Below are 25,150 nucleotides of genomic sequence, written 5' to 3'. Positions count from 1 at the left end.
GAGTGGTTCGGGCCGCCGGAGCATAATACCCTACGTCCACTGTGTGTTGTATTGCTTGTGCTCTCCAGAGGTTGAGAACATGGTTGTCTGGTGCTGAGTCCAGCGTGAGTCTGAGTCTAGAATGAGTTTAGAATGAGTTTTCTTGTGTGCGGCGAGTGCCTCCCTTTTATATCTCAAGGGAGGCGCGTACATAGCCGTTGGGTCCCCGATAGGTGGGCCCAATCGATGTAGTATAAAATAACATACTGTTCACATATTATGGCATTACAGGCGACGGAGATCTTATTCTCGGATTTCCTTCTACCCGTGAAGATCCTCCGTCCGGCAGATCCATGCCCTGTCTTGTCGAAACGGCGCCAGGGTGTACCTTGCGGTGTTACCTGCAACGTAGCTGAACGGACCGTGTAGCTTGCAGCGTAGACAGTATGATGAAAATGTGCCGTGCCGCCGTATCCATTTAATGCGGCAGACGGCTCTACGCGGATGCGGCGCATGCGGCTGCACTGTGTACCTCGGTAATATGCGGTCGACAGTGAGGCCTGACAAAGGCTGCCCCGCGTGCCGCGGCAGCAGAGCACGCCTCAACCACCCACATTGAATGCGGTGGGTGGGCGAGTCTTCCAGCAGAAGACTCGCGCCCGCGCCTACGGGAAACGTGGCGCCCTTGGACCCCGCCCCGGCGGTATGGTGGTTCTACGCGCGTGGGAGGTCCGGACGGGCGCGAGGAGGTCCCGGACCTCTATGGGGGGTCCGCGCCCTCGGCTATTGGCTCGGAGCTTCTCCTCCTCATGGACACGTGGCATCACCTGACCCGTCCCAGAGCGGGCAGTGGATCCGGGGCCGTTGGCGCGATGAGGAAAGAGCCTGACCCGTGGGGCCCGGCTGCTCTGCCTCTTATGGCGCAGTTACGGATGACTACGCGAGTCCTGTCTTGCTGCAGTAGGAGTGGGTATCCCTGCTACAGGGTACCGACAGTGGCCCCCGGGCACACCTCGGGAGAGGTGACGAACCCGCAGGTGGGGCCACTACTGTGATTTGGCCCTGCATAGCTTGAAGCCTCTAGTGTTAGACTATGCATACTGCAGGAGTCTAGTCCAGTTTTGACCATCCATCGAGTTTTTCGTTGCCTCATCACATCGCAACGGCTTACTGACTTGTGGTACCCACATACAGTGGTACACCTAGTCACGCGAGCGACGCTCGGCATTGTTGCGGCCGGAGTAAACGAGATATTTACCACCAGCGCAGTTCCCGAAAAGTCTGGTCATGCCAGCGCTCTATGCGCGCACGTCAGCTCAGCTTCCGCCTCGCTTCGCGCGCGGGCGACGGTTCATATCCCGTCTTTTCACGCCTTTCTTTGTTACCCGCCCTCTCTAACAGGCGGGCCTGGGCCCCCTTGTCATGGACTGGGCGGTTAACACCAGGCGCGAGCGTCGCTTGGGTTCCAGCGATGGTTTCGGGGCGCGCCGGATGGGACAGGCTGCATAAAGGGCCAAACCGCATATCGCGGTTATCTTTCTGCATTCGCCTTCTTCCTTCCAAACCTTTGCGCCCCTTTGCCTTCGAGCCTCCTCGCCCTTGCTCTCCTGCGTAGATTGCTCCTCGCCTCCATAGCGAGATGGCGTCCCTCATTCGCCCCCGTCATTTCCAGACCGAGGAGGAGCTGAACACGGTGCGCCGCCTGCTTGGGTGGAGTCCACAGGAGACTGCCTGGGGATTCAAGCAGGCTCGATTCCCCTCGGCGATCTGCGCGCCGGGGAATTTGTGCTGTTTATCTCACACATTTCAACTGGCCTGGGGCTGCCGATCTCCTCATTCTTTCTGCTGCTGCAGAAAGATTTCGGCCCCCAGCTTCAACATCTCACGCCCCACTCCATCCTCCTGACGTCCATCTTTGTCCACCTGTGCGAGATGTTTGTGGGGGTGCGGCCCTGCGTCATCCTCTTCCGCCACTTCTTCATCCTGGTCAAGTCCGGGAAGGGCAAGGATGAAGTAGGGGCGTACTACTTCCAGACGAGGAGCGACTTACGGACGCCCTACACCCCCGGGCTCACTGACGGGAAGTGGGAAGAATGGCGCAAGGAGTGGGTAATCGCCACCACCGAAGCCAACGAGCGCCTTGTCATGCCGACTGGGGGACTCGCCTCCGACCGCCAATCCTGGAGGGCCAAGCCGTCCCTGCCGTCGGAGTTTGATTCCGTGCTGAGCAAGATCAGGGCGCTGGCGGAGGACGGCCTTACCTCGCTGCACGTGCTCGGGGACTTCTTGAAGCGCCGGATCGTCCCTTTGAAGCAGCGGCCGCGTCCTGCCTGGAGTTTCAACGGGCCCCAAGACTGCAGCAGGGCTCACCGCGGGGAGGACAGCGATCTGATCCAGGAAGCCCTGGAGGTCTTGGTGCGGGCGGTGACAGGGGAGATCTTCATCCCGAAGCACCTGATCCTTCCTCACGGTGTCGTCCCCCTTTGCGAGGACTCACGTCTGAGGACCGCGGTGCTGGCCACCCTGCCGACCCTCGACGACGGCGGGCTAGCAGCGCTCCAAACTGGGGGCGACCCGGACCGTGGGATCCGGATCCCTGGTTGATTTGGTTCATGCCAGCCTGGCTCCATAGTCTTTGTTTTTTCGTTTCTTTTCATGGATTTCATTTGACAAAGGGAAAAGTCCCGGGACAGAGATCCCTAGGCTACGCGTACCAATATTTTTCATGGTACGCCTTTTCCATTTGTCTCTCGCGAGGTGATGGAACCATCGTCAACTCGATCTCTCGAAGATGCTCGTACAGGCAGAATTGCATATATTTATTCATTCATAGTGATTACGAGTACATTAGGTGAGCATATACGCTTCTGTTTCTGTAACTCCTCTAACTGAATGTCTTATCAGTCTAGTACGGGGAATCTATTCATCGCGCGCGAGCGCGAGCGATGCCGTCGCAGAAGGAGGATGAGGGAGAAGAAGCGCCGCCACTATTCATCTTCCTCGCGGAGACGAGCACGCCGGTGAGGGGTGGGAGGTGAGGGAGGTCGGTCGGGGGTGGGAGGTGGGGGAGCGGCCACCGGCGAGGTCGTCGGCGGCCGGGGTGGTGGAGGGCGGGGGCGAACCTTTAGGGTTTCGGGTTGCCGGAGCTTCCAATGGCCGGCGGCCGTAGAAGAGGGGGCGGTGGTGGCGGCGGCGGCACGACGGCGAGCTTGGTTAGGGTTGGCGGCGGCGGAGGGCGGCGCCGAGGCGGCGCCGGAGCCGAGGGAGGTGGGGGTTGGCGGGGGAGCGACGCCGGAGAAGTTTCTGCGACGCAATCGTCGCGAATCGCAGTTAGCGACAAATAGACGCCCCCGTCTAGTACTGTTCCAACCATGCAGGAACCTGGTGATAATAAAAGAGCTACTTGTCAACATGATTGGTTTGATAATAAAAGAGCTACTTGTCAACATGATTTTAATTGAAAATGTTATATATAATGATAGTTTATTTCATTATGAACAAAATAGTATCATTTCCAGTGGCGGATCTAGGATTTTGTCACCAGATATTCAGCAACAATTTTTCATGTACGGTTCAATATATATTAATTTGTTTGTAATTATCAATTTTTTTCTAGAATTCGGTTCAAAAGAATAAAAATAAGAAACTATGTTCTAAATTCAACCAATAAGTGCGAAAGTTGCATAAACTAATTACAAATAGATCAAACATATTAAGTTCAAAATACGCAAAAGAGAAGTGCACACCTATAACTGTTTAAAAATGATGAGTCTTCTTCTTATTGTTCGATCTACGCTTTCTAAAGAACATGGAAGTCTTGATTATCCCTACAAAAATTATTTGTAGGAAAGATCCGATTTTTTCCGGAGGTGGGTCCAATGTAACCCGTCCCTACAAACAGTATTTGTAGATGTGAGAAGTAGGGGCGGGTACGCCACCCACCTCTAGAAATGTTTCTTTTTACCCTTCCCTAAAAACTGTTTTCATAGTAATATATATCGTCTTCATCCCAAATTAATTTTTTTTAAAAAATGCAATGTCTCCGTTCCTCTCCATGATTCAACAATTGTAAAAAATAAATACGCCAAGAGCATTAGCAATAACTACTGTATAATACTCAACAAGTTACATGTACACGGGACAATGGAAAAAGCAATTAGACTGTCGGCTGACATCATGCGAATATGCAGTGATGGGCGAAGAGGAGCTGAAGAAGGAGGCGAGATCGAAGGGATACCGTCTCGACCTAAAGGAGGTTATCGCGGAAGCTGACTCCGCTGTGGTCGTCACCATCGGCGGCATCTGGAGGCTCTCAGACAAAGACCAGATGCTCCAGAGGGACTCGAGTCTCAAGAGGCTCTGCCTCTCCTTCGCTCTCTACAAGCTCCTGCGCCGGAGGCTGGAGGACTTCCCCATCACCCCCGCCGAAGCCCGCAACTGCCATAGCCTCATCTTCAAAGGCCTGTGGGAAGAAGACAAGCGCAAGGAAGAAAATGCCGATGAGCTTTTCCAAGTGCTCAATGACGAGATCCAGTTCCTCTGCGAGTACTACCACTCCGTTCATCCCGTCACGTACGCCGGCCCCTCCTTCTTCCTCATTAACTACATCATGTTCCCCATTGTTGTGTGGGCCTTGTGCATCCTCATGATCATTCTGTGCAACAATGGGGATGTGGTCTATGCCTTCCACAGCTTCCGGACCGACAACTTCCCTGTATCCATCGGCATGTTGAGGATGGTCGTCTGCCTGCTCAGCAAAGCTAACCAGTTACCACCAGTTCTCTTCTCCACAGTTAACCTATTCATCACCACCCTTCTCTCCCTCACCTTCGCCTACGAGGAGGTCTGGGAGATCATCGTGTTCCTGCTTTCTAACGGGTTCACAGTGTCGCTGCTCTGCCGCTACACCTCCAAACGCAATTGGCGTGCCAGCCGCTTTCTCAGTGGGATCATCCGCCGCATCCTGTGGGTGCGGAACAAACTGAGCCGCCCCAACGTCTGCTTCAAGCAGTTCTCCATGTTGTGGTGCTTCTTCCGGGCGTCGTCGTCGTTCATGCTGCCGACCGAGGCTGTGCCCAGGCAGGCCAAGAAGGCCATCGTGGAGCGGCTGGCTACTGCCCGTGACGACGTTGCCCTTCCCGGCAAGCAGTCAGCGCTGCAGTTCGACGAGCTTGAGCTCTCGTGGGCGTGCGACGGCGACGACGACCTCGCCGAGGTCATCCTCACCTGGCACATCGCCACGGAGCTCCTGGAGGCGAGGTTCCCGCTGCCGAACAAGACGCCGCCGGGAACCGGCCGCAAGGTGGCCGTGGGCTTGTCCCGGTACTGCGCGTACCTGGTGGCCTTCTATCCGGAGCTCCTTCCCGTCGACAAGGACGCGACGGAGCGCGTGTACGAGGAGCTGAATGAGGAGCTCAAGAACAAGTCAGGGTGCTACGGCTACTTCTTTTGCCGGGAGCGCAAGGTGATGGAGATCGCGGCAGGGCAGAAGGAGGAGTCCCCGGCGGCGACGGTGTTCGACAAGGGATCGAGGCTTGGGAAGGTGCTGATGGAGAGGTACGAAGCGGCGGAGGCGGACGGTGAGGCCGCGTGTGGGAGCTACTGGCCGGGCTGTGGACGGAGGTGGTGGTGTACGCGGCGCCGACGGCCAGCGAGCAGCACGTGAAGGCGCACAAGGAGGCGCTGGCGCAGGGCGGGGAGTTCATCACCCTGCTGTGGGCGGTGGCCACCCACACCGGCATATCCCGGCGGGACGACGGCGACGCGACGCCGCCTACGACATCATCATCATCTAGTACCGAGGCAACAGAGATACTCATCGTCAACACCTAGCTAATGGCCGGCTCACAATTCCTTCTAATAAGTATCGACTAGGACAAGCTATGATTTTCTGACGGGTTAAATAAGGATTTTTTTAGTGGGGTTATTAAATAAGGATTTGGGTTTGGTGTGTCTTGTACTTCTCCGGGCCTTGATTTGGTGTGTCTTGATTTGTGGCGCGCCTTGGGCATGTGGATACGCCCTGTGTATGCTCAATTGGTTGGTCAGCTTTGCTATGATGGAACCTGTCCATTATATTCAGATTGAAGTTCTCAACTCAAATTAAGTGGCATTTGCTTGGATTTATTCAAGAGGGGCTATTGGCATAAAGATTCTTTCACCAACTTTGTAGATTGCCCAAAGATGAACAGACAACAATAGTTGTGTAGTATCGGTAATGTAGTTATTCTGTTGTTATTGGTTATGCAAATAATTAGTATTAATTGTAGACTAATTACCAATAACTAAATATCACTAATTAATTTTGAGTATTAAATGTAGAGTAATTAATGTCACACCCAGTTTTAAGAACAAAACCGAATGCATAACTATATGTATGTCAGGATGAAATTTCATACATATAGTGACATTATAAGTGAATAATCAGTAACAGTATCCCGAAAAAGAGAAAATAGAACAAATAAAAGACTATCAGAGTTATACAGCTTATCCTGAAAACGAATGCTTCAAACTTTCGACTGGGGGTTGCGTACGCCTAGAACTCAGTAACATCTTTAGAAAACTCCATACACATTTTTCTTCTGAACAGCAATAAGTAAGGGTGAGTACACTTATGGTTGATACTCAGCAAGGCCATAAAAAATAATCGGAAAATAATTTAATTCCATCTTTAAGTTTAATTAATCATATGAGGATCCAAGCCGCTCTTGACCGTGAGCACGGCTGATATATCAGTTTTACACTCTGCAGAGGTTGTACACTTTCACCACAATTCGCGTAAAAGTTCAAAGAACTTTAAATCCAACCATGCAAGTGCGGGCCAAGCACCATATCACACTTCCTTAGGTATGACTGCATAGGGACGCTATGAGACCATTCCAAAGAATCACTATATGTACGCACTAGTCCCTTGCTTTCTGCGGTACCTCAGAAGACGAAGCTTCCTTCACACGCTCCTCAAATCTCGGTAACCCAAAAATCCACCAATCAAACGTCCCAGGCACGACATATAGATCATCTAATTAGTTAGCCAAGACCAGAGGCATATTGTATTGTGGTTGTATGGTTTTCTTGGGTGGTTCTCCATGTTCCAATTAAATCAAGTGTTCTCATAAATAAGCATAGATAGAAGTATGGTTAGGGTCACTTGTCTTTCTCCAACGAAAAGCAACTCTTACTGCTCTTCAGCTCTTGCTCACTTGGAAACTTGATCTTCAACTTCGGACAGTGATCCTTCTACTCAGAGCAAACATCAGGCAAACATAAGCAAACAACAAGTACATCTAAGAACAATACACCAAAGCAAAAAAAAAAGATTTAAAAGAGCGTACTAACGGATAAGGCTCACTGCTATGGTTACGAGAGCGTAAGAAATGCGGAAAACGGAGTTAGAAACGACTATCGAGGGATTTGTATTATTATTAAACAAAAGAACTATGAGCATCATTTATTTTAATTAGAAACACATGTAAAAGATATTTAAAAGAAAATATCTTTGATTGTAAGTAACACATTTATGTTTTTATTTGCAAAGGCCAAGTAGAACTTAATCAAATTTTATATATGATTGTCTATGTATAAATTATACTAATTAAACAATTAATTTAAAAGAAACTTGTGAGAGCATCTAAACACACAATTTTATATGCTTATTGTTGAACTAACAAATTAAATTATAAACACGTTTGAATTGAAATTAATCAAGTTAACATTACTTATGAAAACCGGAGTAAACATCTAATTAGCTTTTAATCAGAAAGACTAGATGAGAGATCATTAATCAAATTAAATCTATATTTAATTTTTTAAAAAAAGGAACTATGATACAACAATGCTGCAACATGATAGCTTATACTAAAACAAATCTAACACAACAAGAACGGATTGAAACGGAGCAAAAACGAAGAAGTTATGGCTAAAACAAGGATCTAGGGGCTTATTTGTAAAAGTTTTGAAAAAAATAGGGGCTCTGGATAAGAAACCGGGGACTAAAATATAATTAAACCTAAACTTCAGGGGCTAGCGTGAAAAACTATAGGCTAAGGACAGCGGGTTCTATTTTAGAAAAGTCTAGGGGTCAAAATATAAAAGAAATGGCTGTTTTGATATTACTTTTGAACTGACGTGGACTGCGGGTTGATTTCTATAAAAGAGAGGGTCTCTTTTGCAAAGTCGCCTAGGGTTGACCGGTATGGCTGAGTTTGACTCCGGTCGGATCCGATCTGGGACGTCGGACGGAGATCGGACGGTGGCAGCGATTTGGGCGGAGCGAGCGGCGGCGGAGTCGCCGGCGTATCGCGTAAACACGATTCCGGCATGAACTCGGCTTGGGTTTGGGTCTCCAAGCTTGTGCGCGGCATGGCAAACTCGACGACGGGGTCTGCGCGTGGCGCAGACGTGGCAGAGAGCGCACGCATCGGCGGAGCAGAGGCGCGGCCCTCCGGCGAGCGATTCCGGGCGGAGCAGAGCGAGAGCGGAAGGAAAAATGGGCGTGCGGTGTGCCTCACCTCGACGCGAAGCTCCGAGGCGACTTGAACATGGCTAGGAAGCAGCGGAACCACGGCGCGGCGCGGCGCGGAGCTCCGAGCTCCCGAGCTCAACAATGGCGGCGCTAGGGTTTCGCGAGGCAAAAACGGCGGTTGCAGGTTTGGTGGGTTCCAGGGGGTCTAGAGCGCTGCTTATATAGGGGCGGGCGACCTCCTTGGCGTGCGGGCCAAGAAAGGAAGGCGCGGGGAGGCGTGCTCCGGCCGGACTCGGGGAGAGTCCGAGTCCTCCACGATGTCAGGGATGACAAGCGGGGCCCCGCGTTGGTGAGAGAAGGAGGGAAGGGGGCGCGGAACGGGCCAGCGCGGAGATGGGCCGGAGAAGGGAGTGGGCCGGCGGGGGGAAAAGAAAGGAAGAAAAAGAAAAAAGAGAGATGGGCCGGGCTGGAAAGAGAAGAAGGGAGAGGGGTTTGTTTTTTCCATTTTCCAAAAGAAAATCAAACACATTCAAATTAAATTTGAATTCAAAGATTCAAATTCAAACTGAACAATAAACAATAAAATAATGAAATGCGGCATGAATGCAAAACAAACTGAACATCCTTATTTAATTTAGAAAAACAACCAATCTATTTTCTTTTATACTGATTTTCCTGTGAAGAAAAATAAGTGTTGGCAAACTTTTAAAATTATGAGAAAATTGTGGATTTATTTTTAATTTTAATCACATCCTGAAATCCAAAAATTTCAGGGTGTGACAATTAATGATAAAATTAATTGCACAACCCTGGGCTAATTCGCATGATGAATCTATTAAATTTAATTAGCCCATGATTTGATAATATGATGCTACAGTAGATATATGCTAATGATAAATCAATTAGATCTAATAGATTTGTCTCGCGAATTAGCCTTTTATACGCAATTAGTTTTATAATTAGCTTGTAGTTAGTTATCCTAATTAACATCCGAACATCGGATGAGACGGAACATCTAAAAATAAATGATCCAAAAGGCATGCATGATTAGACTCCTGTGGTGGCAAAAGCATGCAGTTCCGACCCGTTCAGCTGTTTCGCAGCGTGATTGTGGCTTTGCTTTAGCTTTGATTCTCTAGCCTGCAGCCTTGCTGGTTTCATGAACTTTCCTCAAAGATAAGGGCCGGCCGGAAAAAAGGTCCCAAGGCAGGCAATGGGAGGAAAGATCAAAGAGAGGGCGGCAGGAGTAAACAAAGACCCCGGCAAGATCGATCGCAACGGGGGATTACTTATTGGAATGCATTAATATTACGCCAGGTGTGGATCAGCGCGTTTGGAAGCTGCTGACGGAGCGAGCTGAGATCATGGTGTGCGCGGCAGCGCCGACGGGCGGCGAGCTGCGCATGAAGGCCCGCAAGGAGGGAGCCTCTGGCGGAGGGCGGGGAGCTCATCATCACCATGCTCTGCGCCCAAGCTACCCACACCGTCACCGGCATGCATGCATATCCCAGGAAGCGATCATCTACCGATCGAGGCCGCAATAGATCGAGATACTGATCATCACAGACAACGGTCTACAGTCTACAACATAAGCTCGATTAATACCTACTCTCTCGTCCTCAAATATAAGTCATTCTGAGATTCAAAATTTGTCCTCAAATATAAGTCATTCTAAGTTGAGAGTGGACCCAAACATCTTAATTTTGCATCATTTTCGAGTTTTTTTTCAAAAAAAATGTGCATGCAACTATGTAGGAAGAGGTACATGAGGGGAAAGTGCATGGGAAAGGGCATGCTAGTTTAATTAGTACATTCCTAATGCTTAATAATTAGGGGTAGAAGAGTCTTCTATACACAACCATAATCTGTCCTAAAAACCATAATATGTCCTAAAAACTCTAGAATGACTTACATTATAGGACTGAGGGAGTAGCTAGCTAGCTTTTCTTTTTAGATTGCACAGTACAACTCAAATACTCACAACTCACGCGCACTCACCCTTGTGAATGCACGTACCCGAACTCTACCTATGAGCATCTTCGAAGAGTGAGAAGAGTGAGTCGGCAAATCCTCAAAATTATTGACGAAATAACCACGGGCATTTTGTTGTCGACAGAAATGTCGTCTACCACTGAAAGCATAGTAACGTTAAATTCTATGGCTTAGGACAATCTAGGATTTGCAATGTGTCCGGACCTTGATTTTTCACAAAGCCCGGCCCGGTCGTGGCGTGGCTTGGGCCTGCGGACACGCTATTTCGCAAAGCCTGCCTGTGTTGATCCAAGGCCCAACATAACATCCAAATCAGATTAGGCCCAACCCATATGGAGAACGAGAAGCAGCGGAGCGCCTTCCAGAAGGTTCGACGCTCGCAGTCTCTGCATCCCTTCTTCTTAACCCGCACGCACGCGCGGCGCCGGCGAGGCCACACCCCACGACGAGACGCCGCCCACCACCCGCCGCCACCGCCACCGCCACCGCCATGCGGCTCCCCGCCGGCGCTCGCCTCGCACTCCTGCTCGCCCGCCGCTCCCTCTCCTCCGCATCCTCCTCCGCCGCCGCCGCCCACTTCCCGCGCGCGCGCGCAGGTGAGCCTCGCTTCCTCCCCTCCCACTAGGTCTCTCGGGTTCTCCGATTCCTCGGGCCTGGCCCAGATGCCCCGCCCCGTCCCGCGATCTCAGCTGCTTGCTTACCCCCTGCAGGGATATGGAGCGATGCGGCTCGCGCGGCGCCCTCTCGGGCCTCGCCCTTCTCGTCTCCGAGCACCGCCCACAGGCTCTTCCACGGTGAGTGTTGCCGTTTCGCTCGTTTGGTCTCGGATTAGTTGGTCTCGGCTACTCGGGCGTGGGGTTGACGGTGGTGCGATGGTGCAGGGACTAGGCCGGTGGCTGCGAGGGACTACTACGATGTGCTTGGCGTCAGCAAGAATGCGAGCCAGGCCGATATTAAGAAGGCGTATTACGGGGTATGATTTCGATGCCTGGAATTAAACTTGACATTTTGAGAGAATTGTCTGTGGTCGTTGATAGATATATCAATACTGCATGCTTAAGGGTGCAAATTTAGTTGGTAGACTGTTCAAGGTTCCAAGTAAAATGAAAAATCATCTGTGTTTAATGTCCGACTTTAGCACTGTATCGGTTGTGTTTAGAAAGCACATCAGCATTCACCCAATTTAGCAACAATTTCCTTGGCATCTGATCAACATTATTGTATATCTATTGACTGCGTACCAATGGTGTTATCAGCTTAGTGCATGCTGTTATTATACTTCCCCTAATACTCAACATCAGCAGACAGTGCCATTTCCATTCTACAATTGACCTTACTGTGCCTGACTTTTTACGTTTCCTTTCTCCTAAAAGCTTGCAAAGAAGCTTCATCCAGACACAAATAAAGGTGATGCGGATGCAGAACGTAAGTTTCAAGAGGTTCAACGAGCTTATGAGGTACTTGATGTCCGTTTACCGTGGTATGTTTTTACCTAACTTAATGGTATGCAACTTCTGTGGATTCTGATGAATGTTTTTCATCGTCAATGTAGACTTTGAAGGATGAGGAAAAAAGATCATTCTATGATCAGGTAATGACTCAAACTGTCTTTGATGATATATGTTCACAACTTCACATTTCATTCTTGTCACAAGTATATTGATGATTTGTTGGCAGTCAAATGTTTGAAACTTATTGTTCTCTTATCCGCACTATACACAAGAGTCACCATACCAACCTTTTAGAGTAAGCTTACTTGGAGTCTCGAGCATTGAATTAGCATTGACTTCTCCTTGCCTACAGGTTGGCCCCGATCAATATGAGAAAGCTTCTGCTGCTGGAGGTGGAACTGGCAACCCATTTGAGGGTGGTTTTGGGAATCCATTTGAGGATCTTTTTCCTGGTGGTGGGGCTGGCGGAGGCGGAATGAATGATGTATGTCATCCCTTTACAAACCTATTTGTTATACCTATAGCTTTCACGTTTAGTACAATGTTTGAGTTGTTGGTTTGCTTCTTTTCAACCTAGTACAATATTTAATCAGAAAATTTAGTACAATATATGTCACTGACTGATAGAAAAAATTGTTTTCCGTGTAAGCTTATTTAATTTTGCATTATTATGTCATGGAACTTCTTATATCTTGTATATGCTAGAATTTATTCTACCATAACTCATCTGGCGTCAATACTGGATGGTTCGATTTTATATACGACTTAGAGCATCTCCAAGAAGCTAGGTAAAATATTATCTAAATTTGCAGAGTTTACCTCATTTTAAAAATAGAAACCTCCCTAAAACACTAGGCTATCCAACAGATTAGCTATTATCTCTCTTGATGACATATTCAGAACCTCCCATGTCCGTTCGTTTTCTTTCCCCGAAACGCCGAGCTCTGGGGACGACCTGAACGGCGACGCCATGAGCAGCAGCTCCCGTGCCTCCGTCAGCTGGTCCAAGGCAACCACCTCCACGCACCGGAGCAGGCGGGTCAAGGCACCGCTGGCCTTGACCAGAGCCGCGCGTCATGGCTGTGCATCGAGGCACGCACGGCGCGGCGCACCTAGGAGCGCAACCAGGAGCAGCGGTGAGCGGCTGTGCTTCTCCAGGAGCCTGCCCGTATGGGGAAACAGCGAGTTAAGTAGAAAAACAGGTCACATAGGGGGTGGGGGTGCCGTGCGTGCAAGGAATTGTGGCGACGCTTACCATAGATGATGAATTTAGCGTCACTGGCAATGGGAAGAAGAGGGAGGAGGCAGCAATTGCTCGGCGAATGAGGGGGATTGGAGCGGATTGCCAACGATGTGGAGGGCTGCGTCGGCGTGGGAGGTATGGGCCGTGCCGGCAGGAGAGGCGCGGCGGGGATGAGATCCGCCGGCAAGGAGGGGCTGGGGCGGGGAGGGCGCACAGGAGGGCGAGCTGGGCGCGGGAGGAGGAAGAAGCGTGGGGGATGAGGGGATGGCGAGCGGAGGAGGCTCGCGGAAGAGAGCTCGCGGAGGGGGCGGGATACCGATCTGGATAGCGAGGGGAGGATTTTAGAGAGACTGTTGGATCTGATTTTTATCCCAGTTTCGCTATTTCTAGCTAGTCAAGTTGTTTTAAAGAAGCTGTTGGAGATGCTCTTATTAGTTTCTTTCATTTCACTATTTGGCACGTAACTGTGTGTTGGTTACTTATTCTATTTCTTGCCAGCATTACTTTGTTTCATAGCTTCAGAGTGGTTGACTTTTAGTTGCTACTTGCTACATGTACTTTAGTCCTCTTTTAAATAGAAAACTAATTCAATTATTTTTATGTTTGTTTGTTATAAAGTTCTTTAGGAACATTTTCAGGGATAGGGATTTTGGAGGACGTGATGTTAAGGTAAATTGTACGCTCATTTTCATTGCACATTCAGTTGTACTCTGTGAATTGCAATTCCATTTATCCCATTTTGAAGGTTGCACTTGAAATATCATTTATGGAAGCAGTTCAAGGGTGCACCAAAACGATCAACTTTCAAACTTCTGTAACATGTGAAACCTGCGGTATGTAGATGCAGTTTTACCTCATGGTACATTTTGTTTAGGTATATGCCTTCTGAATTATATTTTTTTTCTGACAGTAGCTTCTTTTTTCAGGTGGAGCTGGTGTGCCTCCTGGAACCAAACCTGAAACATGTGCAACTTGCAGGGGTTCAGGATTTGTAAGTTTTTCTTCCAGCAAGCACATTTCTTTTATCCATTCAATTCTACTAGTGAGCTTATTTGAAAGTTTATCTCTATTATTGACAGATGTTCATGCAAACTGGACCCTTTAGGATGCAATCCACATGTACAAAATGTGGTGGTTCTGGGAAGACTGTGAAGGTAGTTTTTCTTCTTCTTTTAAATGAAAGATATCAACTACAAGGGAACAAACAAATTTAGTGTAGCACAGTTATGGTATCAGGCCTCACATGAATCATTATAGTACAACTTCAGCACATTTTTGATGTATTTCAATGAGGCTGATGATTCTGAAGCCTAAGTTGCTTTGAACCTCACTATCTGTTATTCTACGAGTAATAAATGATTTATTTCCTGACTGCTCCTAAAGCTAGTTCTATCATATTATCCTCTTGAAAGAGGAGAGATACAGGTGTTACCCTGTCCAATGTGAATTTTTTTATTATAGAGTTTAGCTTATGAATTCTGATTAATGACCATAACATGGTGGTTATGTTTTTATGTTATTCTCCTAGGATTTCTGCAAGACCTGCAAAGGGAACAAAGTTGTGCCTGGAACGAAATCAGTTCGCCTTGATATACTGCCTGGTTAGTTTCGAGTTGTTGTAATTCATTGTAATATTACAGTGGTGTTAGGATGCTCTTGTTCTGTATTGCAAGATGTAAGCATTATTCTGCTATTGCAGGTTTGGATAACGAGGATACTATAAAGGTGATGAGATCAGGTGGAGCAGATCCAGATGGCCGTCCAGGTGATCTTTATGTGACCCTCAAGGTCAGTCCTCGGTTCTTACAATTTAGTAGCCCTTTTGATGACAAACAAATAGAGATAGTTAACTTTCACAAGGATAATTTTTCTGCAGGTTCATGAGGATCCTGTATTCCGAAGAGAGAAAGGTGATATCCATGTTGATGCTGTCCTGAATGTGACTCAGGTAATTTGGTGCATGTTCCTACAATGTGTTCATGTGCACCATATGAATATATTTAAATGAAGGGGCTTATATTGGCCCTTTTTGGTTTGTGCTATGCTAGGAATTGTATCAACTTTGACCTCTAATTAGAGGTATTAAATTAAGACAGTTTTCAAAACCAACTTCAGAACCCCTGCGCTAGGAACCCTGAAGAATCTAATGAGATCTTTGACCGCGTGATTAGAGGATGTTACTGTAGCATCACTGTAGCCAATTATCGATTAATTATCGTCATTAGATTCGTCGCGAAAAGTTACACCCATCCATTAAAAAGTTTTGCAAATAGACTTCATTTAGTACACCATGCATGTGAGATTCCTTTCTCGGGAATCGTATGCTAGGATTCTGGAATGGAACCGAACAAGGCCATTGTGCTAACCCCCTTTCCACAGTTATAAGAAGCTAACTTCATTGTAATACACCAATTTATTACGATTTTGTTCATTGAAGGCAATCTTAGCTTTTTCGAACTCCTACAAAAAAGTTTTTTTTATGAACTCTTAGTCAGGCAGCCAGCAATATCTCCTCACTTTGGCCAGACTTGCTCTTGATGGAGTCCTTTGTTAGCACCAACAAGGGACTTAAAACCTTTTGTGCATCTTTTATATGAAAATAGCTGTCTACTAGTAACTTGGGCAGTCGGGTATAGGCTAGGTTATGTATGCCTAGCACAACTGTTCTCTTAGCTTATTCTAATAGCATAAAGATTTTGGTTACTCATATATACTTCATAGGCAATTTTGGGAGGGACGGTTCAAGTCCCAACTCTCAGTGGAGATGTCGTTCTGAAGGTATGTTCAGACTGCTGACTTTCATTGTCTGTTCCCTTTCTATATTTATATACTAAGCGGTCAAATTATCATTGGCCTCACTATCGTGCCACAGGTCAAGCCCGGTACTCAACCTGGTCAGAAGGTAGTTCTGAGAGGGAAAGGTAATTTATTGTGCACATTGTTTATTCTGTTTTCTCACTGTATTATCTCTCTCTAGTAATAATTGTGGCATAGCAATTTGATGCTTGTAATCTCTCTCATGTCTGGTTTTCCTAAGATTTTTTTAGTCAACTCCATGAAATGAAGCAGTTAGGTGAAGTGAACCAGGGAAGATATTTATAATAAGTAACACAAAAAGATACCACTAATGTGCACAAGGTGAAGGTTAATGAATATCCGAGAGCTTTGGGGAGCATTATGACGTGATTTAACTTATGTAGGAAGAGTGGAAAATCTAACTGAGGTGAACTGCCAGTTTCCTTTAGAGACGATGTGCTAGTATTGTTGCTCTGTGGGAACTTGTATGTGCATATATAAACCTAAAATCCTAAATACTGTGCATCCTGCAGGTATCAAGACAAGAAACTCATCATACTACGGAGACCAATATGTGCATTTCAATGTCAACATCCCTGTGTAAGTTCCCCTCAAACCTAAATACCACTCTCCTGCATCGTGCTGCTACAGGTGAGGCTGACATAGAACTCCCTGCAGGAATTTGACACCGAGACAGCGGGTGCTGATCGAGGAATTTGCAAAGGAAGAACAAGGCGAAGAAGATAAGGATGCGAAGGCAGCCAGTGCATCAGGATAGCCAATTTTAGGAGCCATCCACATTTCAATAGCACCTTAGCTGATCTTATATCATCATATGAGGTAGAATAGGCTGCTGCCTGAAATTCTCAGGGGCAAGATATAGTTGGGTAGCGTGGAATTTCCACTGCAACATATAGATCTTTGTTTGAGATTTTGTAGCTGGAATAATGCTAGACCACCCTGCCCGATGGGTGTAATCCTAAGCTTAACACCAGCAAGACGTGCAGGGTGGTTGTATAATTTTGTGGATCAGGGTGACTATATGTATTATAACACACGGTACTGATGCCAATTCATGTCTCCTGTTGAGGTTTTCGGTTTTTCAGATATCAGACGAACTACTGCAGTTCCTGTCAAAATTTTCTATCTGTTCTTGAGTATAAAGATCTCTCTTGTATGTTTACGAGAAATATACACAAATGTAACTTGTTCTGTAGTTTCTCTTCGCTGAGCTGTTAACAGCATGGACGCTTGTTCTGTTTTCTTCTCCATACAAAAAAAAAAGTTGGCTTGAGCGATTCTGTCCGCAGCCTACTCCGGCACCAGATGCATCCCCAACAGAAGTGTTGCTGTCGTCACGAATTCCCCAAAAGAAATGGTGTCGTCGTCTCGACGCAGCACCATAGGAGGGAGGGCGCCGCGATGCTGAGGCCCGCGCTGGCGTGCTGCAAGCTCTACATCTCCGAGGCCCGCAACGCGCCGGCGCTGCGCGCCATCGAGCGCGCCGCGGCGGGGCTCCGCCCGGCGGCCGGGCTCGTCAACGCGTTCGCCGACGACGCCTACAACAGGGTCGGGTACACGCTCGTCTCCCCACTCGCGGGCGGCGGCGGCGGTAACTCGGCCCCGCCGCCGCTGCATCGCGCGGCGTTCGGCGTGGTCGCGGCCGCGCTCGAGGCCGTCGACTTCGGCGCCCACGCCGGCGCGCACCCGAGGCTCGGCGTCGTCGACCACATCGCCTTCCATCCCCTGGCCGGGGCCCACCTCGACGACGTCGCCGCGCTCACCAGGGCGGTGGCCGCTGACATCGGAGACAAGCTTCAAGGTTACTCTGTCCTTCCCAATCACCCGAAATTGATTAGCGCATTGATAAAGTTCTCATGGATGACTGTTCTTAACAAGAAATTCAACAAAAAAACAAACTTCTTTTATGCTATAATTACAAAAATCTTGCAACTGCTCCAGATGTTACGGCCAAATTCTGCTTTTCCTTGAAACCTACTAGGCTTCAATCCGTAAAAAGAACCTGTCACACATTGATTTGTTCAGACGACATTATCATGAAAGCATGTGTTTGTTATCAGTTGCTAAAAAGATCTGAATTTCCTTGGTTCAAACATCTGATAATTTGTGTGATTTTACTAAAAGCAATCAAAGAACGGCAGGAGTTTGTTCATCCTTTGTCCTCATTATGTGCACTGTGATGCTGCAGTGCCAACATATCTGTACGGAGCAGCTCACAGAGACGGCAGAAGGCTGGCGTCCATCAGGAGGCAGCTCGGCTACTTCACGCCCAACTCTCCCGGCGAGCAATGGCGTGGCGCGCCGGACTCCTCATCCCTGCCCGTCGCCCCGGACGCCGGCCCCGCGACGCCGTCGAGGTCCAAGGGCGTGGTGGCCATCGGCGCGACAGCCTGGGTCGACAACTACAACGTGCCCGTGCACACGGCCGACGTCGCGGCGGCGAAGCGGATCGCGCGGGCGGTCAGCGAGCGCGGCGGCGGGCTCAGGTCCGTGCAGGCGATGGGGCTCGCGCACGGCGAGGGCGTCACCGAGGTCGCCTGCAACCTGCTCGACCCGGCGAGGGTGGGGGCGGAGCAGGTGCAGGAGAGGGTGCGGCAGCTAGCCGCCGAGCAGGGGCTCGCTGTCGGCGAGGGATACTTCACTGACTTCTCCCAGGAGAGGACCGTCGAGCTGTACATGCAGTCAGCTGAAGCCGACGCTTCCCAGCAGTGACTTGAGTAATTTTTGCACCGTGGGAAAACAAGTTATGGCAGCATCATGCCATATTTGAATAATGATTTTCTCGAGCACAAAGTAGAATTAATTAAGGAGCAAAAAACTAATGAAATTAAAGATCTTCATAGTCCATCTAGCAAAGTCTGCAGTTTCAATCATGAAACAGATTTACAGGTGCGAATGGTTGTAAAAGTGTGTGCTAGGCTGCTAGTGTTGCATTCCCAAGCCAGGTACTTTCAATCACAAGTAATTTACAGAGCACAATACATCCAAGTTGAGCTCCCAGAAACAAAACACTCTAGACTGCATAATGAAGTGAACATACAACTGGAAGATTGTCCATTAGTAGATGTGGTATTATCCTTCAACTTTAAGAGCTGAAACCATCCCTGGCTTGTTATTCTGGTCTTCGATCGGTTCATCGCTGGTTCTCCCTCCTCCGGGCGTAGCGGGTCCTGTCATTGTACCTAGGCCTATCTGCTGCTCGCTGTGGCACTGGTTCTACCCTCCTCTGCCTCTCCGGGGACCTCTGAACTATCTCCCCGTTAACAAAGAGCTCAGCTGCAACGCAAGAAAGATCAGAGGACATTAATACATTTTTTCCCTCAACCAGGATAAATCACAGCAAGCAAAGCACAAGCAAACAACTAATGCGAAACGTGAATGTGCTAATGTTTCATCTCCACTGATCCACAACTCCATTGTTGTGAAGAGCAGAACCGATAAAGAGAATTGATTTAAGTCCATTAGCATTCAAAACAAGACATTGCCAAAGTGACTCTCTTGCTTTGCCAAGATGGACTAAACAAAATCATATATAGAACAAATATGTGAATCACATTTCACGCAAGGTTCGGCAACAGTTGTTACTCTTGACAAACCTAAGCAAAATTGTCTTTGATAACAATTGTTCATAGCATTGTTTCATCCCTACTGATCCGCGCCCCATTTCATTAAGGTGCAGAACCATTAGAGAGACACTTGTTGTTAGTCCATTAGCATTCAAAGCAAGACATTGCTGATTAAGCTCCATGCTTTGCCAAGATTGACTAGCACCCGTACATGGTTAAGAATGGTCACTTGTTGAACCACTAAAGAGAAAAAGAAACATAAAAAAGGATAAAGGCTTGGTGAAAATGAAAAATAAGTGTTTCCTCCCTACTGATCTGTGCCCCCATTTTATTGAGGTCCAGAACCGTTAGAGAGACCATTGTTATTAGTCCATTAGCATTCAAAGCAAGACATTGCCAACTAGGCTCCCTACTTTGCCAAGATGGACTAGAAGATCCATGCGGTTAAAACTAGTATCTGATTCCACTGCTGAAGAAAAAACTATGTAGAAACACCTAGGTCAGGGGCAAAAATGTGTTAGTAATGTCTCATCCCTACTGATCTGAGCCCCATTTCATTGAGGTGCAGAACCGTTAGAGAGACAATTGGTATCAGTCCATTAGCATTCAAAGCTGGGCATTGCCCGTGAGGCTTCACAGCTTTGCCAAGATGGACTAGAACATCAATGGCATAGGATTGGGCCTGATGACAAACAACAACAACAACAACAACATAGCCTTTTTTCCCAAGCAAGTTGGGGTAGGCTAGAGATGAAACCCGAAAGAAATAAGTTCAAGGTTCAGGCACATTGATAGCTAGTCTCCAAGCGCTCCTATCCAAAGCTATCTCTTTAGAAATATTCCAATCCTTAAGGTCTCTCTTAACTGACTCATCCCACGTCAGTTTAGGATTGGGCCTGATGACATAGCGCTGAAATGGAACCATGTCTTAACCCTGTGATGTATGATGTTAAAAAAAAAACAATGCGCACAATGTTAGACGGCATTCAGGTATGCCTACAGCGAGTCTAGATATCAGTCCATAGGCAGGGAAAGAGAGAAACATGTGTTTATAGGCTTGAAAAGCTAGACCAAATTTATTACAGAGCGCCCCCTAACTAATGCCAGCTATAAACCGTCAAACTGTGATTCCAAACCAAAAACCGTATCGGGGTGCAAGAGAAGAAAGCTACCTCCATAGTCCTTGTACTCTGGATCAACATACGAATCCGGGAGCACGAAGAGAACTCCAGGGAGCCCTGTAGCACACATTGTCAACGCGTAAGATTTGTTTCAGGTCAAATCCACCGCAAAAAGGACAGGAAACTAATGCAGTCATCACGGGGCAGCATAAATCCGAACGAACCCTCGAGCTTGTTGGACGTCTCCTCATCGATCTCGCAGCCGAACCCGAAGTAACGCTCGCACGAGACGTTGTAGATCTTCTTCTTCGCCTCCTCCTCGCTGCGCCAGAAGAAGAAATCGTCAGATTGCTTTCCACAACCAGCCCACTCTTCTGTACCAAGTGGGGTCCGGGCCACGGCGGGCGGAGAAGTGCAGCAGGCCGTACCTCCCGAGGACCTTGGCGAGGGTCTGGACGTAGCAGTCGATCATCTGCTGCTTGGTGGCGCCCTCCCCGCCGGGCTTGTCCATCACGATGAGCCAGTGCTCGTAGTCGCAGCCCGGGAACAGCGGCGCCATCTCCGTGGGCGCGCGGTCCCCGCCCCCGCCGCCAGAGTACCCGTCCCCGCCCGTCCGCCGCGCCATCCCGCGCGGGAATCCGAGGCGGGAGGCCGCCGCGACGACGGCCGGGCGCAGCAGCGACTGCTCGGGGGCGGCCGCTGCCGTTCCGCGGCGGAGAAGCGCGGATAGGGAGGTGGAGGAGGCGCGGCGGGAGAGGAGCCTCCGGGCGGCGGCGGCGGCGGCCATGGTGGTAAACCCCTAGCGGGCTGGGACAGTGGTGGAATGGATGCGGGCGTGTGGTGTGGGGAAAGCGAATTTAAAGCTGCACAACGGGCTAGAGGTTTAGGGTAGGCCCGATGGTGTTTGGATCGAGGTGGACCTGAAATGGGCTGGATCCGGGAATAATGAAGCCCAGTTGGTGAAAGAAAGGTGCTGGTGTGCAGCGGTTTTTTCTTTTTTATATTTAAAAAAAATAAAATTTCAAAAATATATGTCCGTTTTGAAATATTTCAAAAATATACCCCGGTCGCCCTCCCATAGGGCGACAGGCCCAATGTATAATTTTTTTTTCAAATTTGCAACGAAGTCCCTGGAGGAAAAAAAACAAGCCCTGTCGCCCCCCCAACGGGCGACAGGACCCTGTCGCCCACCCCATGGGCGACAGGGTCCTGTCGCCCGTTGGGGGGGCGACAGGGTCCTGTGTCATTCCTCCAGCGTCCGAAGATTTATTGTGATATATTTGCAGAAGGATTTGGAAATCGAGTTCGAATTATCATGAAATTTACGGAAGGTGTCGGATGTCAATTTTGGTGGGCGATGCGGCCTCTAAAGGATGACATTAGAGAAACTATTTTTCATGTGATTTCGAACTATAAACTTTTTTGTCAGCGCGGATGTCTGGTAGATGCAGATTTCACAAACCTATAATGATTAGAAACTAAAAACGAGATCTCGAAGCAATTCGGACGATTTCGATTATCATTTATTTGTACTTATTAGTTACTTCTACTAATAGAGCTTAGAAGTTCGAAGTAATAATTTATTGGTTGATTTTATCCTTAACCATTTTTTTTTGACACGAGGAACTCAACATGAATCCACTAATTGCTGCTGCTTCCGTTATTGCTTAAACCCTGGCCACCATTCGCCGCCATTCCCTTTGTCATTTGAGACTAAAAATTCAGAAAAAAAGAGAGGGGTGACGAGAAGTAATAATGTGAACCACCAAATTTTACATCATAATACAACGATAATGAAACACACATCACACATGCAGTGGCATGTCAGAACCCGTTGCAAACTACGGTAAACAGATTCCGGACTAACCTAACATGCCTTAGGTAATTTAAAAAAAAAACAGAATAAACACAATGATGCAGCATGTCACTAGCACTAGGGTAGTCCTAGTAGCCGTACCCCCACGTAGCAAACTGCGTTGAGCCTTCTCCGCAGTATCCACCCATTGCAGGTGGTGCAGGCGGTGGTGCCGGAGGCGCATGGGCCTTCTTCTTGTGACAAGGGCAGTTGCAGTAAGGAATAGTGCATGGTTCATCCTGTGAACCGGCTGCATTGCTGGTATCATCAACTTCGTCGTCTTTGTTACCCTCGCTCACTTCCTCATAATGGTTCACCTTACATTCCAGATCAAAGATCTTTATCTGGAGGTACTCGATGAACTCCTGAACAGAATCAATTGGTGCAGGATCTACCCACCTAGTAAAACCACAGTTTTCTGGAGCATCGGAAGACTGCAAAACAAATTCCAGGTAAGGTGTCTCATTGAAGATAAAAAATGAAACAACCAAGTATTACCCATGTGTGTGGACATTTAAAGAAACGCCGACCGCCATCCATCCCGTCGGTGCACATCTGCACTAAGCAGTCCTCACCATGTCTGCATTTTGGCCACGGTTCTCTACGGTTATCGTATTGTCGAAGAGGAGTTTCATTGGTAAATTCACTCTTGTGCTGTGGCGGAAACTCAAACACTGGTTCCGGAAACGAATCAGGTCCAAGAGGCCCCTCCCATATTATGGGGTCTCCCTTTCTTCCCCCTTTTCCTTTCCCAAAACCATAGTAATTCTTCCCGCTAGACCCACCTCCAGACATTGGGTATACAATGAGCTTTGGTGTTTGAGTGGTGCTGGGAGTTCACAAACTGGTGAGTATTTATAGGCGCACAAAGGTCTGATAACCGGAGTGTGGAGTGTAAATGAACATGAAAAGCCTATAGTATTCGCACGCTCCACAGCGCTCACTCGTACCACTTTAAACACGGACACGACCTCTCGTTGCTCTTGATTTGTACCCTCGCACGCTCAACACCGCTCACTCCTCCAACTTTAAACAACGACACGACGTCTCACTGCTCATGACTTCAGCACTTGCACGCTCTACAGCGCTCACTCGTGATTATTGCACTGCCCCGACATATCCCATCGCCCGGAACACTGCAGGGCACCGGCCTAATCGTCATAATTTCACTACTCGATGCATCTCTGTGCATGCAGACTCACAGCACTGCATTACTGCAGCTCGGTCGATCGCGCCTAGATGCCGTCTTCCCCACTACACGCCACAGACCTTCGCTGTAGAATGACAGGTCCGTCGTCCTCGCCAGAGAGACTGCTTTGAAGGTGAGCTGGTGTGGTTGCCGTGTTGTCACATCTTTTTGAAATGTTGGAAGAGCACTGCTATTAGGTTGTCGTCTTTTGTCACGTATGTCTGGGCAAACAATGCGACATTTGGGAAACCTGTGATCGCCGTGCTGAGCTTTTTAGCAGCAGACCCTGATGCATTTCTTAGTTCTTAATTCTTATCGTTATATTAATGTGTGTTTTTTAGTATTCTAGTGACATGAAAAGCTCCGAAAATATTAAGGAAAAGTTCAAAGATTTCATAGACTCCCGGCTACAACTGCAAATTAATGGTAAAGGCTACAACACACAGAGTTAAGCTCTTAACTTAAAACATAAACAACTAATTGCAGTGGCATGTGCACGCGACAAGATAATTTCTTGTTGCATCTAAACCTACCATGCCTTATGGAATGTAAAATGCCGGGATTACATAGTACTACTCTACTGAGTGCACCTAGGATATTTGCCCTTCCTAATTGCTTCGGGCCCGGCTTCCTTCGCACGGCGTGCCCTCTCTCGCTTTCTCTCCCTGTCAGCTTCACGTTCGGCCGCCGCCTTACGATCCACCTCCTCCATCCTCTTGCGGATCTCTTCTTGCTCTTTGTTGCGCTTCTCCTCTTGCTGCTCCTCGTGCTTCATTCGGCGCCAACGTTCTGCAGCCCATCTTGCTTTTTGTTCCACAATGTCCTTTGCCTGCTGCGACTGCACGGTGTCGAACCACTGCATAAAATCACAAAGAGGCGGAGGAGACTTTGTCCAACACAAGTTAGAATCATAATTCAATGTTAGGTCATATAGAAAATAGGGTATGTTATCCTACTACCTTGGCCCGGTCTTTGCCACATCGCTTAGGTGGATCATATTCGTAGTTCTCACACATAAAGAACCTCATGCCGTAGTCATCTACTAAAACCTCAGATTGCATGAACTTGCATAACGAACCGCAGAAGCACATTGGCACATTAATTCCTTTGGGTACGGTGGCTTTACACTTGCTCCACGGAATGTAGGTTGATCCTGACGAAGACATTGGCGCTATAGTGTGGTGCGCCAAATAACAAACCATAATTTAAGCAATGCACATATCGTATACCAAATCGATGCGTGAAAATATAGGTACTGTTATAATTCTATTGTCTTATACTGCAATATCAATAAGGTACTATCATAATTCTATTCTAATGTATAATTATGTTATTTGAAAAAGTCTGTAATAGTACTCAAATTGTAATACTAAACCAGTGTTCTAAAGCACCGAATCTAATTCAGCTAATCTGCTAATTAAATTAAATTGTTATACAATATCAACGAATTTATACGAAAGTTACCGGTAGATCACA

General features: G+C 47.9%; 4 protein-coding genes across 4 annotated transcripts; 3 read left to right on the top strand and 1 right to left on the bottom strand.

Moving 5' to 3' along the window:
• Window positions 1–4,171: 4,171 nt before the first annotated feature.
• On the top strand, window positions 4,172–5,811 carry LOC120704713. Its single transcript, XM_039989194.1, has 2 exons — window positions 4,172–5,521; window positions 5,602–5,811. The coding sequence occupies exons 1-2, from the start codon at window positions 4,172–4,174 to the stop codon at window positions 5,809–5,811; spliced, it is 1,560 nt and encodes a 519-aa protein (XP_039845128.1).
• Window positions 5,812–10,811: 5,000 nt separating this feature from the next.
• On the top strand, window positions 10,812–18,788 carry LOC120702415 (chaperone protein dnaJ GFA2, mitochondrial-like). Its single transcript, XM_039986213.1, has 18 exons — window positions 10,812–11,028; window positions 11,143–11,226; window positions 11,314–11,405; window positions 11,806–11,889; window positions 11,985–12,023; window positions 12,236–12,367; window positions 13,745–13,795; window positions 13,872–13,959; window positions 14,053–14,117; window positions 14,206–14,280; window positions 14,655–14,727; window positions 14,826–14,914; window positions 15,003–15,074; window positions 15,848–15,904; window positions 15,999–16,047; window positions 16,456–16,522; window positions 16,601–17,744; window positions 18,132–18,788. Exons 1-17 carry the CDS (start codon window positions 10,923–10,925, stop codon window positions 16,698–16,700), a joined length of 1,323 nt encoding a protein of 440 aa, XP_039842147.1. The 5' UTR covers window positions 10,812–10,922; the 3' UTR covers window positions 16,701–17,744; window positions 18,132–18,788.
• On the top strand, window positions 17,345–18,655 carry LOC120704711 (formimidoyltransferase-cyclodeaminase-like). Its single transcript, XM_039989193.1, has 2 exons — window positions 17,345–17,744; window positions 18,132–18,655. The coding sequence occupies exons 1-2, from the start codon at window positions 17,345–17,347 to the stop codon at window positions 18,653–18,655; spliced, it is 924 nt and encodes a 307-aa protein (XP_039845127.1).
• On the bottom strand, window positions 18,747–21,464 carry LOC120702416 (multiple organellar RNA editing factor 2, chloroplastic-like). Its single transcript, XM_039986214.1, has 4 exons — window positions 21,059–21,464; window positions 20,855–20,952; window positions 20,682–20,747; window positions 18,747–19,219 (listed from the first exon to the last, which is right to left on the bottom strand). Exons 1-4 carry the CDS (start codon window positions 21,415–21,417, stop codon window positions 19,077–19,079), a joined length of 666 nt encoding a protein of 221 aa, XP_039842148.1. The 5' UTR covers window positions 21,418–21,464; the 3' UTR covers window positions 18,747–19,076.
• Between the last annotated feature and the right edge of the window lie 3,686 nt (window positions 21,465–25,150).

Source organism: Panicum virgatum, chromosome 4K, assembly GCF_016808335.1.
Source record: "Panicum virgatum strain AP13 chromosome 4K, P.virgatum_v5, whole genome shotgun sequence".
Lineage (NCBI taxonomy): Eukaryota > Viridiplantae > Streptophyta > Magnoliopsida > Poales > Poaceae > Panicum > Panicum virgatum.
The sequence above is the reverse complement of the archived record's forward strand: the minus strand, read 5'-3'. Positions and strand labels throughout refer to the sequence as shown.